The 17,789-nt window shown below is 43.9% G+C and overlaps 1 protein-coding gene across 1 annotated transcript in view; it reads right to left on the minus strand.

Annotated features, from left to right (window-relative positions):
* LOC309549645 (mitochondrial amidoxime reducing component 2-like) overlaps positions 1-6,567 on the minus strand; it is a 32,053-nt gene extending 25,486 nt beyond the window's left edge. Inside the window, exons 1-2 of the mRNA XM_082250026.1 lie at positions 6,275-6,567; positions 3,445-3,618 (exon numbers count right to left, since the gene is read on the minus strand). Coding sequence (XP_082106152.1) covers positions 3,445-3,618; positions 6,275-6,501 — 401 coding nt within the window. The 5' untranslated portion in view covers positions 6,502-6,567. The remainder of the gene's footprint in view (positions 1-3,444; positions 3,619-6,274) is intronic.
* Between the last annotated feature and the right edge of the window lie 11,222 nt (positions 6,568-17,789).

Here is a 17,789-nt window from a genome sequence, read left to right on the forward strand (position 1 = left end):
TGAGCATGAAGAGGAAGAGTTGTGGTCCTCATCACCACCAGAAGCAGCCTTGTCGTTGTCAATTGCTGGACCTGTGGCAACGCAGAGAGAGGAGTCTGAAGAAGAGAAGTCAGAGGAGGAAGGTGGCTTTGAGGAGGTGGAATACCAGCCACAGCAGGCGTCCCAGGGGGCTTGTTCTCACCTTTCGGGGACCCTTGGTGTTGTATGTGGCTGGGTGGAGGAAGAGACCTTCAATGATGTCAGTGAGGACAAGGAACGGGACATGGCTAGCTTGGTATCCAACCTTGTGCAAATTGGGAGTTTGCGGTTGTGCAAATGGACTGACTGACTGTTAAACGGGGAGTTTGGTCTGTCAGAGTTTGGTCTGTCACTGTGAAGCGGGCAACGGGCGTAACCCTTACACTACTTGACCGATAAAACATCATACCTGATCGTATTCACACACTGGATGTTTTAGTGCTGGTTTACACTGCCGCTACCACTAAAGTAGCGTCGCTTCCAGTGCGACTTTGGCGCGACTTAGCGCGACTTTGGCGCGACCTCATCGCGAGGTGACTTTTTATTTGGCCAATCACAATATCATGTTTTGTTACCGTCACCTAATTTCCTTTTCCTGTTTTTTGTTTTACATATTTCCCCATGTGTGCAGTGTTGTCTGTGTCATAGCTCAACTGATAGGCATGTTTGCCTTGGCATATCATATTTCAGCTTGCCAGAAAGAAAAAAAGACAGCTGGAAAGACACTGCATTAGTTTTCTACTAAAAATCATAAGAAAAATGCTGTTTTTTTTGGGTTGTGGACATACTACAGAGCTGAAACTTGACAGGTACACTTTTTAGACCCCCCAGACACTAAATACAAAAAATGACATGCCTGCCTAAAAAAATGCCCGATAAATGCCTGCAAGAGAAAAAGACAGCCGCAGAGAAGCCGTATTCCTGAAAATATAAGAAAAATGCTGTTTTTTAGGGGTTCTGGACATGCTACAGATCTGAAACTTGACAGGTACACTTTTGTGACCCCCCAGACACTAAATACAAAAAATGACATGCCTGCCTAAAAAAATGCCCGATAAATGCCTGCAAGAGAAAAAGACAGCCGCAGAGAAGCCGTATTCCTGAAAATATAAGAAAAATGCTGTTTTTTAGGGGTTCTGGACATGCTACAGATCTGAAACTTGACAGGTACACTTTTGTGACCCCCCAGACACTAAATACAAAAAATGACATGCCTGCCTAAAAAAATGCCCGATAAATGCCTGCAAGAGAAAAAGACAGCCGCAGAGAAGCCGTATTCCTGAAAATATAAGAAAAATGCTGTTTTTTAGGGATTCTGGACATGCTACAGAGCTGAAACTTGACAGGTACACTTTTGTGACCCCCCAGACACTAAATACAAAAAATGACATGCCTGCCTAAAAAAATGCCCGATAAATGCCTGCAAGAGAAAAAGCCAGCCGCAGAGAAGCCGTATTCCTGAAAATATAAGAAAAATGCTGTTTTTTAGGGGTTCTGGACATGCTACAGAGCTGAAACTTGACAGGTACACTTTTGTGACCCCCCAGACACTAAATACAAAAAATGACATGCCTGCCTAAAAAAATGCCCGATAAATGCCTGCAAGAGAAAAAGCCAGCCGCAGAGAAGCCGTATTCCTGAAAATATAAGAAAAATGCTGTTTTTTAGGGGTTCTGGACATGCTACAGAGCTGAAACTTGACAGGTACACTTTTGTGACCCCCCAGACACTAAATACAAAAAATGACATGCCTGCCTAAAAAAATGCCCGATAAATGCCTGCAAGAGAAAAAGCCAGCCGCAGAGAAGCCGTATTCCTGAAAATATAAGAAAAATGCTGTTTTTTAGGGGTTCTGGACATGCTACAGAGCTGAAACTTGACAGGTACACTTTTTAGACCCCCCAGACACTAAATACAAAAAATGACATGCCTGCCTAAAAAAATGCCCGATAAATGCCTGCAAGAGAAAAAGCCAGCCGCAGAGAAGCCGTATTCCTGAAAATATAAGAAAAATGCTGTTTTTTAGGGGTTCTGGACATGCTACAGAGCTGAAACTTGACAGGTACACTTTTGTCACCCCCCAGACACTAAATACAAAAAATGACATGCCTGCCTATAAAAATGCCCGATAAATGCCTGCAAGAGAAAAAGCCAGCCGCAGAGAAGCCGTATTCCTAAAAATATAAGAAAAATGCTGTTTTTTAGGGGTTCTGGACATGCTACAGAGCTGAAACTTGACAGGTACACTTTTGTGACCCCCCAGACACTAAATACAAAAAATGACATGCCTGCCTAAAAAAATGCCCGATAAATGCCTGCAAGAGAAAAAGCCAGCCGCAGAGAAGCCGTATTCCTGAAAATATAAGAAAAATGCTGTTTTTTAGGGGTTCTGGACATGCTACAGAGCTGAAACTTGACAGGTACACTTTTGTGACCCCCCAGACACTAAATACAAAAAATGACATGCCTGCCTAAAAAAATGCCCGATAAATGCCTGCAAGAGAAAAAGCCAGCCGCAGAGAAGCCATATTCCTGAAAATATAAGAAAAATGCTGTTTTTTAGGGGTTCTGGACATGCTACAGAGCTGAAACTTCACAGGTACACTTTTTAGACCCCCCAGATGCTAAATCCAAAGAAATTTTTTATTTTTATTTTTTTTTAATTTTTCCAATAATTGGCTCTCTATCAAAAAATTATAATTTTTAAGAACTTTTTTTTGCGTGATCCCTCTCCGGCATGCCACAGTCCAGGTGTTAGTCCCCTTGAAACAACTTTTCCATCACTATTGTGGCCAGAAAGAGTCCCTGTGTGTTTTAAAATTCGCCTGCCTATTGAAGTCTATGGCGGTTCGCCCGGTTCGCCGGTTCGCGAACATTCGCCGATGTTCGCGTTCGCCGTTCGCGAACCGCGAATTTTAGGTTCGCGACATCACTAGTGCATAGTACTGCGGCAGATGTATATTGCTCTGTCCCCCTTTTATGTACTTTTCTGTCTTGTATTGAACTGCATGAGGTTATCATTTTTTGTAGTTTTGAGCCACTATAACTTGTTTACTATGTGATTTTGATATCCTCCTCTCTCCTAATTTGTTCAGCACTAGCTAGACCCTCTCTTTTTCTTTTATATTCTGTGAAGAAAGCTATTGTCTTCTTACACTTGAAAAGCCTGGAAAAACATCCTCTGTACTGCAATTATCTCAAGTAAACGTGTGTTGGATTCAAGTTCTGTATCTTATTGAAGAGTTAAGCTGCCTGTGGATTATGCCAAATTAGCAGGTGACCATACTCCAGAAAGACTGGTTTTAAGGAGGTATGTCAATTCATAAAGCATAATTTAAAACAGAATATACATTTTTGTTCTGTGTAGTGCTATGAAATATACGGGTGCTATATGCTATTGCTATTTTCTGGGATCCAGATACATACTTGCAGGTAAAAATTGCATTTCTAGTTGGCAGCTTCAAGGGAATGTCCAGCTTATCCATTCCTGGTGCACTGAGAGTTAAATATCCTTTATTACAGGTCACAGTTACCAGCACCATGCGAGGCTCCTGTCTCGCTGTAACATGAACTTTGTCCTCCTTTACAACAAGCCAATGTCTGCAATGATATGAGAGGGACAGAAAAGGGTATAAACACAAATTAAAAGAGGGCACAAGGGGTGGTTAGAAGAGTGCAAGAGGGCAAAGAAGAGGATAGAGAAGAGGAGAGAGCAAGAGGGGGTAGAATGGAAGGAGGGGGTGGGGATGAGAGGAGTGGAAGTAAAGAGGGGTATAAGGAAGAGGGATGGAGAAGAGGGGAGGGAGAGAGTGGGAAATAAGAAGTGAAAGAGAAGAGAGGTGGGATAGAGAGAGAGTGAGAAGAGAAACAGAGTGGGGAGAGGAGAGAGAGAGCGTGGGAAGAGAGAGGGCGGGGAGGGGAGAGGAGAGAGAGAGGGTGGGGAGAGGAGATAGAGAGGGTGGGGAGAAGAGAGAGAGGGTGGGGAGAGGAGAGAGAGAGGGTGGGGAGAGGAGAGAGAGAGGGTGGGGAGAAGAGAGAGAGAGCGTGGGGAGAAGAGAGAGAGAGAGCGTGGGGAGAAGAGAGAGAGAGCGTGGGGAGGGGAGAGGAGAGAGAGAGCGTGGGAAGAGAGAAGGCGGGGAGAGGAGAGAGAGAGCGTGGGAAGAGAGAGGGTGGGGAGGGGAGAGGAGAGAGAGAGGGTGGGGAGAGGAGATAGAGAGGGTGGGGAGAAGAGAGAGAGGGTGGGGAGAGGAGAGAGAGAGGGTGGGGAGAGGAGAGAGAGAGCGTGGGGAGAAGAGAGAGAGAGAGCGTGGGGAGAAGAGAGAGAGAGCGTGGGGAGAAGAAAGAGAGAGCGTGGGAAGAAGAGAGAGAGCGTGGGGAGAAGAGAGAGAGAGCGTGGGGAGGGGAGAGGAGAGAGAGAGGGTTGGGAGAGGAGAGAGAGGGTGGGGAGATGCAGTGGGGAAGAGAAAGAGCAGAGGGCAGAAGAGAGAGAGGGGAGAGAGCGGGGGGAGAGGGGAGAGAGCGAGAGAGCGGGAGGAGAGAGAGAGAGCAGGAGGAGAGAGAGAGCAGAAGGAGAGAGAGCAGGAGGAGAGAGAGCAGGAGGAGAGAGGGAGAAAGAGAGAGAGAGAGCGAGCATGTGTGAGGAGAGGGAGGAGAGAGAGAGAGAGCATGCGCAGGGAGGAGAGAGAGAGTGTGGGGAGAGGAGAGAGCAGGGAAGGAGAGAGAGCAGGAGGAAAGAGCGGGAGGAAAGAGAGAGTGGGGAGGGGGAGAGAGAGAGTGGGGAGTGGGAGAGAGAGAGTGGGGAGGAGCGAGAGAGGGTTCAGGAAGGAGAGAGAGTGTGGGGAGAGAAGGGGAAGAGACCATTAGTTACTTTGGTTTCCCCAGCATTTTACAGGTACTAGGGCAGTTTAGAGAAGAGATAAGGTATGGACCAAGCTTAGTGTGGTCCAAACCCACAGGAAACACAATAGCAGGACAATTTGGACATTGTTATTGACCACATGTGGTCAGGTGGCCATATGAGGTCAACAATGTCACCAGCATTTATGTACCTTTGTTAGGTGCAGCTATGAGGGTAAGGACATTTTTGGTCGTAGTTGAATGGGCTGGCAGCCTGCTATCATGTGACAGCTTCTGGCAGCTCAGAAATGAGCACTTCATTCTCTACCCATGCATGCACAACCTGCATTCTCTTGCAGCTCAGCATTCTGTGAAAGTGAAAGAGAGTGAACTGTGCATGTATGGGTAAGGAACGAATGCCGAGTGCTCATTGGTGAGTTTCTGTGGTCATGCATTCAACACTTCACACGTCTTACGATCTGCGGGACAGAGAGGGGAGGGCATTGGAATAAGCACCTTGAAAAGTAAGCATCCTTTTACAAAATAAAGAACTGCATACTAATGAGGAAGCTCTAATGTATAGGGTTGTTTTCGTCAAATGTCATAAGACCTTGTTCACATGGGAATACTACAGTCAGTGTACACCTGTGCAAGGGCCGTGTTTACCTGAACAGGGATGCACAGTGGCTCTGTGTGTCCTTGTGCAGGCAGTCCCATTCATTTCAGTAGGGATGCAGCTGCTCCACAGACACAGACACAGCCACTGCTCCCAGTTTTACATCTGTGCAGGTGGATGCACGGCCGGGATGCAGACAGTGTGCATTTGGGGCCATGCACTTGCACCTTCATGGATGTCAAAGTGGGAGCAGTGGCTGTGCCCATGTGCCCATGCAGCCGCTACATCCCAATTGACATGAATGGGACTGCCTGCATGGGGATGCACAGAACACATAGGCGTGCGCACAGGGTGTGCCGGGTGTGCCTGGGCACACCCTAATCACCTAGGGCACATTAGCATTATCGCTCTGTTTGCCAGTGAGGAGATGGGAAAGATCTCCCTCGGACCTGCTCTGCCATAAGAGAAGTGCCACACACTTCTATTTCACTTTGCCAGCAGGGAGAGTAATGTATCGGGGCCATGTACATGTAGGCAAACACATGCATGTGTATTTAAACTTTGGGGTGCACACCCTAATGCAATAGGCTGCGCACACCTATGACAGAACACCTTTGAATCCCCATGAGGGTAAATGAGGCCAAACTTGTAATCTTTACAAAAAACAAAAAGTAATGGGCATAGATGTGAACGGGTCCTACATGTGATTGATTGCTATGGGTGACTGCAGTTTGCACACTATTACTGAACTTTGTAATGTCTTATTGAACTCAGTGAGTCATAGAACAAAATACATCTTTATACCTGTCACTGAGCACTCCATTCTTTAGCCCGTATTCCCTGCACTCCGCTTCTTGAAGGGGGATCCCTTTGCATGACTTCACAGGGTAGAGGAACAACTGGGAGATCTGCCCAACCTTCCGCACATGTTTCTTCTTCCTCCTAGACATAAACAGCCAGGTGACGGCCACTGCGGCCCCCAGCCCAGCCAGGCCAATCAGGAGGGAGCGGTGCTTCGAGAGGACCTCCATAGCTGTGTGTGCAAGACAGGACTTCCTTCTTAATCACAGCCTGATCCAGCAGAACACCACTACGCCTAAATCCACATGATAAACAACTGAACTGGATCCTTGCCCAGCCACTGGAACCACCTACTATTAGGTTAACTATTTCCCATACTCTGATTTTACTAAGAATGAAGATATTCCTCTGGAAAATGGATCATCTCTACTGTGGCCCTCCTAAAACTAAATATTAACAGTGAAACTTTTTTGTTACTTGTGCACCAATAATAAACACTTTACACATTTGTAATTTAATTAAAGATTTGCAAAACCCGAAGTTTATAGTGACCTGTTCTCCTGCTCCAAAAACCATGAACTCACAGGCACAGGGAAATTTATTTAGAATAATCCCTTAGGCCCCTTTCACACTTGTGCGACTTGTCCTGCGATTTGGGACTGCAAAGTCACATGACAAGTCATACGCTATGATTTCCAATGAGTACCGTTCATATCTGTACGACTTCAAGTTGCAACGACTTCAAAGTAGTCCCTGCACTATTTTGGAGCGATTTTAATGTGTTTTGAGTTCCAAAGACATAGGCATTGCTTCAAATCCAGTCAAAATTGCGGCAAAAATATTGCGGCAAAACAGCGCAACTTTTAGGTCACACAAGTATGAAAGGAGTCTTAGCCCTCATTCACATTGGCACGATTTCAAACCCGCATTTCAGTGGAAGTTTGGGGGCAATTTGAAAAACATCTGACCGGGTTCATGCACAGATATCTATTGAAATCGCCCCCCAAGTCGCCAAAAGTAGTGCAGGAACTACTTTTGGAAAAAGGTGCAGGGCCTCAAAGTCGGTGTCGTACTGATTGGGATAGTGCCATTTGCCATGTCAAATCGCACCGATGTGAATGGGGGCTGAAAGAGGAATGTACTGTATAGCAGTTTGGTATACAGTGCCTTGCGAAAGTATTCGGCCCCCTTGAACTTTGCGACCTTTTGCCACATTTCAGGCTTCAAACATAAAGATATAAAACTGTAATTTTTTGTGAAGAATCAACAAGTGGGACACAATCATGAAGTGGAACGAAATTTATTGGATATTTCAAACTTTGTTAACAAATAAAAAACTGAAAAATTGGGCGTGCAAAATTATTCAGCCCCTTTACTTTCAGTGCAGCAAACTCTCTCCAGAAGTTCAGTGAGGATCTCTGAATGATCCAATGTTGACCTAAATGACTAATGATGATAAATAGAATCCACCTGTGTGTAATCAAGTCTCCGTATAAATGCACCTGCACTGTGATAGTCTCAGAGGTCCGTTTAAAGCGCAGAGAGCATCATGAAGAACAAGGAACACACCAGGCAGGTCCGAGATACTGTTGTAGAGAAGTTTAAAGCTGGATTTGGATACAAAAAGATTTCCCAAGCTTTAAACATCCCAAGGAGCACTGTGCAAGCGATAATATTGAAATGGAAGGAGTATCAGACCACTGCAAATCTACGAAGACCTGGCCGTCCCTCTAAACTTTCAGCTCATACAAGGTGAAGACTGATCAGAGATGAAGCCAAGAGGCCCGTGATCACTCTGGATGAACTGCAGAGATCTACAGCTGAGGTGGGAGACTCTGTCCATAGGACAACAATAAGTCGTATACTGCACAAATCTGGCCTTTATGGAAGAGTGGCAAGAAGAAAGCCATTTCTTAAAGATATCCATAAAAAGCGTAATTTAAAGTTTGCCACAAGCCACCTGGGAGAAACACCAAACATGTGGAAGAAGGTGCTCTGGTCAGATGAAACCAAAATCAAACTTTTTGGCAACAATGCAAAACTTTATGTTTGGCGTAAAAGCAACACAGCTCAATCACCCTGAACACACCATCCCCACTGTCAAACATGGTGGTGGCAGCATCATGGTTTGGGCCTGCTTTTCTTCAGCAGGGACAGGGAAGATGGTTAAAATTGATGGGAAGATGGATGGAGCCAAATACAGGGCCATTCTGGAAGAAAACCTGATGGAGTCTGCAAAAGACCTGAGACTGGGACGTTTTGAAAAAAGTTTGAAATATCCAATAAATTTCGTTCCACTTCATGATTGTGTCCCACTTGTTGTTGATTCTTCACAAAAAATTACAGTTTTATATCTTTATGTTTGAAGCCTGAAATGTGGCAAAAGGTCGCAAAGTTCAAGGGGGCCGAATACTTTCGCAAGGCACTGTATACCAAACTGTAATTTTTTGTGAAGAATCAACAACAAGTGGGACACAATCATGAAGTGGAACGAAATTTATTGGATATTTCAAACTTTTTTAACAAATAAAAAACTGAAAAATTGGGCATGCAAAATTATTCAGCCCCCTTAAGTTAATACTTTGTAGCGCCACCTTTTGCTGCGATTACAGCTGTAAGTCGCTTGGGATATGTCTCTATCAGTTTTGCACATCGAGAGACTGAAATTTTTTCCCATTCCTCCTTGCAAAACAGATCAAGCTCAGTGAGGTTGGATGGAGAGCGTTTGTGAACAGCAGCTTTCAGTTCTTTCCACAGATTCTCGATTGGATTCAGGTCTGGACTTTGACTTGGCCATTCTAACACCTGGATATGTTTATTTGTGAACCATTCCATTGTAGATTTTTCTTTATGTTTTGGATCATTGTCTTGTTGGAAGACAAATCTCCGTCCCAGTCTCAGGTCTTTTGCAGACTCCATCAGGTTTTTTTCCAGAATGGTCCTGTATTTGGCTCCATCCATCTTCCCATCAATTTTAACCATCTTCCCTGTCCCTGCTGAAGAAAAGCAGGCCCAAACCATGATGCTGCCATCACCATGTTTGACAGTGGGGATGGTGTGTTCAGGGTGATGAGCTGTGTTGCTTTTACGCCAAACATAAAGTTTTGCATTGTTGCCAAAAAGTTTGATTTTGGTTTCATCTGACCAGAGCACCTTCTTCCACATGTTTGGTGAGTCTCCCAGGTGGCTTGTGGCAAACTTTAAATTACGCTTTTTATGGATATCTTTAAGAAATGGCTTTCTTCTTGCCACTCTTCCATAAAGGCCAGATTTGTGCAGTATATGACTGATTGTTGTCCTATGGACAGAGTCTCCCACCTCAGCTGTAGATCTCTGCAGTTCATCCAGAGTGATCATGGTCATCTTGGCTGCATCTCTGATCAGTCTTCTCCTTGTATGAGCTGAAAGTTTAGAGGGACGGCCAGGTCTTCGTAGATTTGCAGTGGTCTGATACTCCTTCCATTTCAATATTATCGCTTGCACAGTGCTCCTTGGGATGTTTAAAGCTTGGGAAATCTTTTTGTATCCAAATCCGGCTTTAAACTTCTCCACAACAGTATCTCGGACCTGCCTGGTGTGTTCCTTGTTCTTCATGATGCTCTCTGCGCTTTAAACTGACCTCTGAGACTATCACAGTGCAGGTGCATTTATACGGAGACTTGATTACACACAGGTGGATTCTATTTATTATCATTAGTCATTTAGGTCAACATTGGATCATTCAGAGATCCTCACTGAACTTCTGGAGAGAGTTTGCTGCACTGAAAGTAAAGGGGCTGAATAATTTTGCACGCCCAATTTTTCAGTTTTTTATTTGTTAACAAAGTTTAAAATATCCAATAAATTTCGTTCCACTTCATGATTGTGTCCCACTTGTTGATTCTTCACAAAAAATTACAGTTTTTATGTTTTTATCTTTATGTTTGAAGCCTGAAATGTGGCAAAAGGTCGCAAAGTTCAAGGGGGCCAAATACTTTTGCAAGGCACTGTATAACTACATCATATATATATATATATATATATATATATATATATATATATATATATATATATATATATATAGCTACATATGTATAACTACTTTTATATATTATAACCATGACTAAATAAAATAACATTTCCAAAATGGTTTTCTGTTTAGTTTGGTAAATAAAAACTATCGCATATGAATACTATGTAGTCTTTGATGAAACCAGCAGAGGGATCTCTAAGCCCCTTTTCGTATATGTGATTGCACATTTGTATTTCTCTTTCTCTTTAACATGAGTTGCTATAAGACATCCTATGTATTGTGAATGGGCTGCCAATGCATGGCATTGGGCTGAAGATCGGACCTGACCTATTTTTTTTTTTTTTTGCTTTGCTCGCTACTGTAATATTGCATTGGAGTGCCATTTAAAATGAATGGTAAGCATGTTTACAGTGTTTTTTTTCTAACCCATAAGTGCCGGTTCACACATATGCGATGTCAGACATTGCATGTGATTCACATCGCACTGCTATGCAAATCACATGCAATGTCTGGGCGATGCAAATTCAGCCATACAAATTGCATGGCTGAAGTCGCATTGCATTTGGACCAAAATCGCAGAGGACCCTTTTTTTATCTGCACCAGTATCGGATCGCATTGGGTGTTCACGTGATCTGATTCCTGTCCAAACTGACAGTTCACAATACGATAAGCAAACTAATCTGGGGGTATTGTTAACTTTGTATTGACACTCCCAGCAGTTCGCATATGGCAGTGTGAACTGCCTGCGAGTCGGGTGCGATGCGGGAACCCGCAGACGATTCGCAGGGTTCCCGCATCGCACCAATGAGAACCGGCACTAAAAGAGTCCTTGGGGTGTCTCCTAATCACAGTGTTGTATAAAGTTGATTTTTTTTTACAATGGCTCCAAGATGAGTGACTCTTACCTGATTGCTTAGTCCAAGGTTTTAATCAGACGGTATGAATGAAAAAATAATGCTTTTGTACTGACTGTGTACCTAAACCATAGTGCTCTGGGAATCCTTTGCTATGTATTAAATGTAATACACTTTATTAGGTACAACTGTTCAATTGCTAGATAACACAAACTGCTAATCAGCCAATCCAATGGCTGCAACTAGGTATCTAGACGTGGGGAAGACGACTTGCTATAGTTCAAACCGAGCATCAGAATGGGGAAGAAAGGAGAGCTAAGTGACTTTGAACGTGGCATGGTTGTTGGTACCAGACTGGCTGGTCTGAGTATTTCAGAAACTGCTGAGCTACTGGGGTTTTCATGCACAACCATCTCTAGGGTTTACAGAGAATGACCTAAAAAAGAGAAAATATCAAGTGAATGGCAGTTGTGTGGATGAAAATGCCTTGTTGAGGTTAGAGGAGAATGGGCAGACTGGTTTGAGATGATAGAAGGCCAACAGTAGCTCAAATAACCAGTTGTTACAACCAAGGTATGCAGAATACCACCCCTGAACATGCAACACATCTAACCTTGAAGCAGATGGGCTGCCACTTCTGTCAGCTAAGAACAGGAAACTAAGGCTACAATTCGCACAGGCTTTCCAAAATTGGACAATAGAACATTGGAAAAACGTTGCCTGGTCTGATGAGTCTCGATTTTAGCTGTGACATTCAGATGGTAGGTTCAGAATTTGGCATAAACAACATGAAAGCATGGATCCATCCTGCCTTGTATCAACGGTTCAGGCTGGTAGTGGTGTAATGGTGTGGGGGATATTTTATTGGCACACTTTGGGCCCCTTAGTACCAATTGATAATCGTTTAAATGCCACGACCTACCTGAGTATTATTGCTGACCATGTCCATCCCTTTATGAGTACAGTGTACCCATCTTCTGATGGCTCCTTCCAGCAGGATAATGCACCATGTCACAAAGTTTAAATCATCTCTTCACTGGTTTCTTGAACATGACAATGAGGTCACTGTACTCCAATGGCCTCCACAGTCACCAGATCTCATCCAATAGAGCACCTTTGGGATGTGGTGAAAGGGGAAATTCGTATAATGGATGTGCAGCCGACAAATCTGCAGCAACTGCGTGATGTTATCATGTCAATGTGGACCAAAATCTCTGAGGAATGTCTCCAACACCTTGTTGAATCTATGCCATGGAGAATTAAGGCAGTTCTGAAGGCAAAATGGGGTCCAACCCCTTACTAGCAACGTGTACCGAATAAAGTGGCCGGTGAGTGTATATACATGTAAATAATATAATTATAATGTGGTGGTCCACTTGCCAAAGTGTGACTCTATTGGGGGGAATGAAGGTATTGGCAGAGATTTAGGCCTCATGTACACAGGACGTTTTGCTAACTCTTCTAGAATCTTTTCCTCCCGGCAGCAACGTTTTGGCAGAAAAAAATCTTGATGCAAATAAATAGGTGTAACACATTTAGGCACCTCAAACGCTTGGGGGTTAATTCATTTTATTCATCAGAATAATATTTTTTTCTGCCCATTAAAATGAATTGACCCTCAAGCGCTAAATGCATCTAGCGTTAACGCATGTTTAGACGCATTTATACGCGTCAACCGTTTTTCTGCCAAAACGTCCCTTCTTCTGGATGCACTGGCTGTGGGGTTTTTCTGCCTGCAATCGCCCTTGACTCTAAACTCCTCTAAACACCTACAGCAGGTTCCTAGAGCAATGGGCAATTTCTGCCTCTCAGATAAGTTTCCAATGACACCCAGTGGCTGCTGGTGCTCCATGGACCAGGGGGTGGGGCATCTGCCTGCCACACCATACCCCCCCGACCACACCAGCTCCAGCCTACACACCTAACCCCCCCCCCCCCGGTTTCCGGCTTATTCACCCAGGGCAGGCATCGGCAGCGGCTTCCCCTGCATCTCCTCCCTCCTCCTCGGCCAATAGCATGGCTTCTCCTTTCAGCCAATCAGGAAACGGGTCTCAGGAAACGCTTCCTGATTGGCCAGGAGGAGAATCAGTGTGGCAATAGCGAATATTCCTTCGCTATTGTCACACAACTGGGTGGACTCAGGGCGTAGTGCTCTGCGCCCCGAGCCCACCCTTTTTTAAAGCCTATTAGAGCCTCTGGCTCTAATCACATGCTTCAAAAAAACAAAAAAACCCATTGAAATCAATGCGTCCGGCGCCCTGCATGTAGATAAGGGGGCCGGACACATGGATGGGGGGGCGGCGCCCCTGCGCCCCTAATGGACAGGCCGCCACTGATGACACCATTGTTCCTTTTAGCTATCTGTAAGGGGGTAATTCTTCCCAATGATGACAAGAGTAAGGAGCATTCTTCCCACTGACTGTCACACTAATGTGTCATGAGTTGTAGATTTTAAATTTTTAGCACGGACTCCCAGAGACCAGAAATTTATTTCAAAGGTTCCTCTGTGTTGAAGAGGTTGAGAAAGGCTGATCTTCAGCATGTGTGCATGGGCACATAGGCTAACATGCAGGGGTGTTAAGAGGCAGAGAAAATACCAGATGCCCCTAGAAGCAGGAGGAAAAACATCCCGTGTGCATGAGGCCCTCAAATCAGAACTGGAAGGTGTCAAGGCATACACAGCAGCACCCTACAGAGGCATAACAAGAACCTTCAGGGCCCCGGTGCAAGAAACCATGAAGGGCCCCCGGACCCCTGGCCGCCCCTCCTATCCAGGTGTACAGGGGAGCCGCACAGGCCCTCTTGAGCAAGGGGCCCGGTTGCAATTGCAACCCCTGTAGTTAGGCCCCTGGCAGCCTAGGTTTTGTGGCTTATAAGGTGCTGTTAGAAGATTTAATAGCACAGTGACTGCCATTTGGTTCTCCTGTTGTTATCTAAGTGAAAGGTTTGTGTTCAAGAGAACCTGTGAGAATGAAAATATAAGAGCTCTCATAGCTGACTTCACTCCCTAGTGAGTCACTGACCTTGAACAAACACGCATACAGTGAAGTCTTTAAAGTTTAGATTCCCATCTCGTATATTTGTTCCAGGTCACTGGAGCTTGCACCTTAAATAAAAGGGATACTGTCACCTTACCCAATAAGGGTGGACAGTTTGGGGTTGATTGACTAAAGGCAAATAGACTGTCCACTTCGCAAGTGCAGCTGCTCCAGAGCTTAGTAAATGAAGGGATCTCTTTTGACTTCCATCATCCAATCACGTGCAAGCAAAAATGCTTTTTTTTTTTTTTTTCTTGCATGTGATTGAGTATTCTTTGTAAAATGAAGCATCACCTCATTTACTAAGGCCCTGTTCACACTTGAGCATTTTTCAGCTCGTAAAGTCTCAAAACTCCCAACAAGCAAAGTCCCATTCATTTCAATGGCCCCTGTTCAAATCTGAGCATTTTATCACCTAAAGCAAAACGCCTGAAGCTCAAAAAAGTACATGAGCTTTTTTTTTGGAAGATTGCAAGCGTTTTTGTTAGATGTCAATGCCTGTCTCCAAACACCTGCAAAAAAGGCCCGAAAAACGCCCTAAAAAATGCCTGAAAAGTGGTACGCTCAGGTGTGAATGGTTGAAAAGGGATAAGACCGCTCAGGCCAGTCAATGTCCACAATCCAAAGTGGGTGCTGAACCTCGGCTCGCCATCGGGAGAAATGTATGAGAAGAAAATGGTCGCACACCACCACTGATCCAATGAAGAAAATTCCTTTATTCACTTGAATACCAAGTGAACAAGCATGTAAAATTCAGGTGAAACGCGTCTACTGTCCTACCCGGCTGTACTTTGTACCATTCATGTGAATAAAGAAATTTTCTTCATTGGATCCCGTAGTGGTGTGCGACCATTTTCTTCTCATACAGGTGTGAATGGAGCCTAAGCTCTGGAGCAACTGCACTTTGAAAAGTGCACAATCGATTTATTTTTAGTAAACCAACCTCTTTATATCTAAAGCCACCCGGCCATTTCATACTCATCTCCAAAGAGCACCTTCCTATTTGGCTTACCATGTGATTCCCAAGCATGGGGGAGCATGTAAACTTTTCCCATGATGCAGTGCTCAGACCTGGTTTTGCCAGGACAGAGGGGGTGACGTCAGCACTTCATTTACACTCAGGGACTGGGTATTTTAGTGGCACCTGCAGCAGAGGAAGGAGGGTTGGGGGGGGGGGGCATTGGAGAGGTGGGTATCAGTGGGCCGGTGTGTGGCCTGTTCACAGACAGTCATTGTGCCCAGAATGTGCAAGGTGACAATGGACCTTTAGATCATCATTGGCAGCGCCATGACACAATTATATTTGCAAGACAAATCTGGGAAAGAAAAGAACTTTATTTACAAGCAATGTACTGTACACCTCTATATCACACAATGTACAATAAAAGCTCTTGCCATTTTTCAGTCCTTCTGACAAAAGTTGCAATACAAAACAAATATGAAATTACTGATTTTCAGTACAATTGGCTGTCCTATTAAAGCACTGCATACAAAGTAAAGGCCCATTAAAACTAAAGTGCACATTGCCATAAAACATGGCAATCTGCTCGATGTGCATTGCGGTGCCATTCAATGCCAATGGTACCCTACGGTAGAGTGAAACGCATGATGCACTAAAACGCACATGCACATGGAGCGCTGTATTGTGAAAAAAAGGAGCATGTACTTTTTTCCTCAGTTGTGGTATATTGGCATCCCATTTGTAATGAACAGACTGCCTTAACAAAACATATGCAAATGTTCCATGTTAGTGGGAATAGGCCTTCAAATGCAGCAACAATGGAACATTTGCCCACAATGTGCAATCAAATTGTGGCGGGGAAGGGAATGTTACAGACAAAAGGTCAATGTTTAGCCCTCATTATCATAAATTAATCTTTCAGTTTTCGGCAACGGAGAGATATTCATAAGGATATTTAGATTTTTTATTTTATTTTTTATTTTTTGCTTAAAGATCTTCGTATGAATGTTAAAGATTTAAAATTTCCCCTCTTAGACTTTTGTCACCAGAACAGTTGTCCCCATTCAGTATTTCCGTTCACCTTTTGTTCTGGTGACAATTGTAAAATTTTGGGAATGCCATCACTTTGTGTCTCGGTGACAGCCATCACCAATGGGGGGGGGGGACAATAAAGAATTGACTTTGGTCCAGCCTCCTGTACAGTATTGGGATTTGCGCTTTACAAATTTTCTCGCTGAAGCAAATATTCTATAAAACAACTAAATTACATGAAAAATAAAAAAAATAGAGTTAGAAATTGTAATGTTAACACTGGATCTGTATATTCTTCATTATTCTCAGTCACAGGCAGTGAACATCGTGCATTTTCTGTGCATTCTATTTTAGAACTTTCCAAAAATGTCATAAATCATCATAAACATTTTTACATCATTGTTTTTTTATTGCACTGAAGCCATGGATGTATGAAGTCTCAGTACACTTCTAAGTCATCTTTTATGTATCTGGGAAGCCACTGATGGAAGCTGCCACTCGCCCAGTGACTGCATACTGGTTCCAGTGCAGAGACCTCGCAGTAATCTGGAACAGGTATTTCTTTCTCTGGAACTAATATATAAATGGAAAGTCAGACAACAGAAGGTTCTATTTAAAGTATAACAAAAAGCAAAACTTTTTTTTTTAGTGTTGGATAGAATAGAGAGGGATTAGAACATCTGCCAGGTTTTTATTGCAGTCTATGACCCTGTAAGGTGCCTCCTGTAAGGGAGATTTTATTTGTTATGTTTACCGTTATCGCAGAGAGTGAAAGTAATAGAAAGTATCAAATTTTGGGTTGTCACTAGAACAGGAATAGAGGGGAAATCTTCCATTGGGGACACTAGATCTAGTGATCCTGTTGAGAACCAAGGATTCCCTTCCTATGGGGGATTTCCCCTCACTTCCTGTATTGACTATGGGACAGGAAAGCAAGAGAAATCTCCCCAATGGAACACAGTTGGCAAAAAAACCTGACAAGGGATATAATCCCCCCGTACTCTATCCAAAATAATAATAAAAAAAAGTTTTGACTTTAGTTCTACTTTACAGGTTTCTTAGGTATCCAGCTTCATGAGTCCTTTTTATGATACAAAAATAGGTTTAATAAAGCAGATTTCTAGGGCAATTTGCCAATCAAGTGTTCTACACCTCCCATAGTTCCAATTTACTTTGTCTATAAATATCTTTAAAAACGATGCATTGTGGTAATCACATGACTCAGGTATCTCCAGCTTCAACCTACGTAGCATCAGGAATGAAAGTATGCCCAAGCTTCACACGACAGTAATGTGTGCCACCACTCTGGGACTACATGTCCCAAGAGGCATTGCATTTAAATGGTGGGGGGGGGGGGGGACAGTGGAAATTTGTATGATCCTAGCAAGGGGCAGCCTACCGCACTGACTGATGTCCTTGGCTTCACTCACACACACTAATGGTAGGCAAGGCAAAGTACTCATCTCACCCAACTGTAGTCCAGATGACTTGGGGGTGTCTTTGAATTATGAAAAAGGTTGGAAGAGCCTGGCTTGCACCTATCACTAACAACTCCAGTGTTCCGGCTTTCAGAAACTAAAACTAAATTCCTGTCCCTAACTGAATGCTGCCATTGCTGAC

Source organism: Pelophylax lessonae (genome assembly GCF_965119305.1).
Source record: "Pelophylax lessonae genome assembly, chromosome: 3".
NCBI lineage: Eukaryota > Metazoa > Chordata > Amphibia > Anura > Ranidae > Pelophylax > Pelophylax lessonae.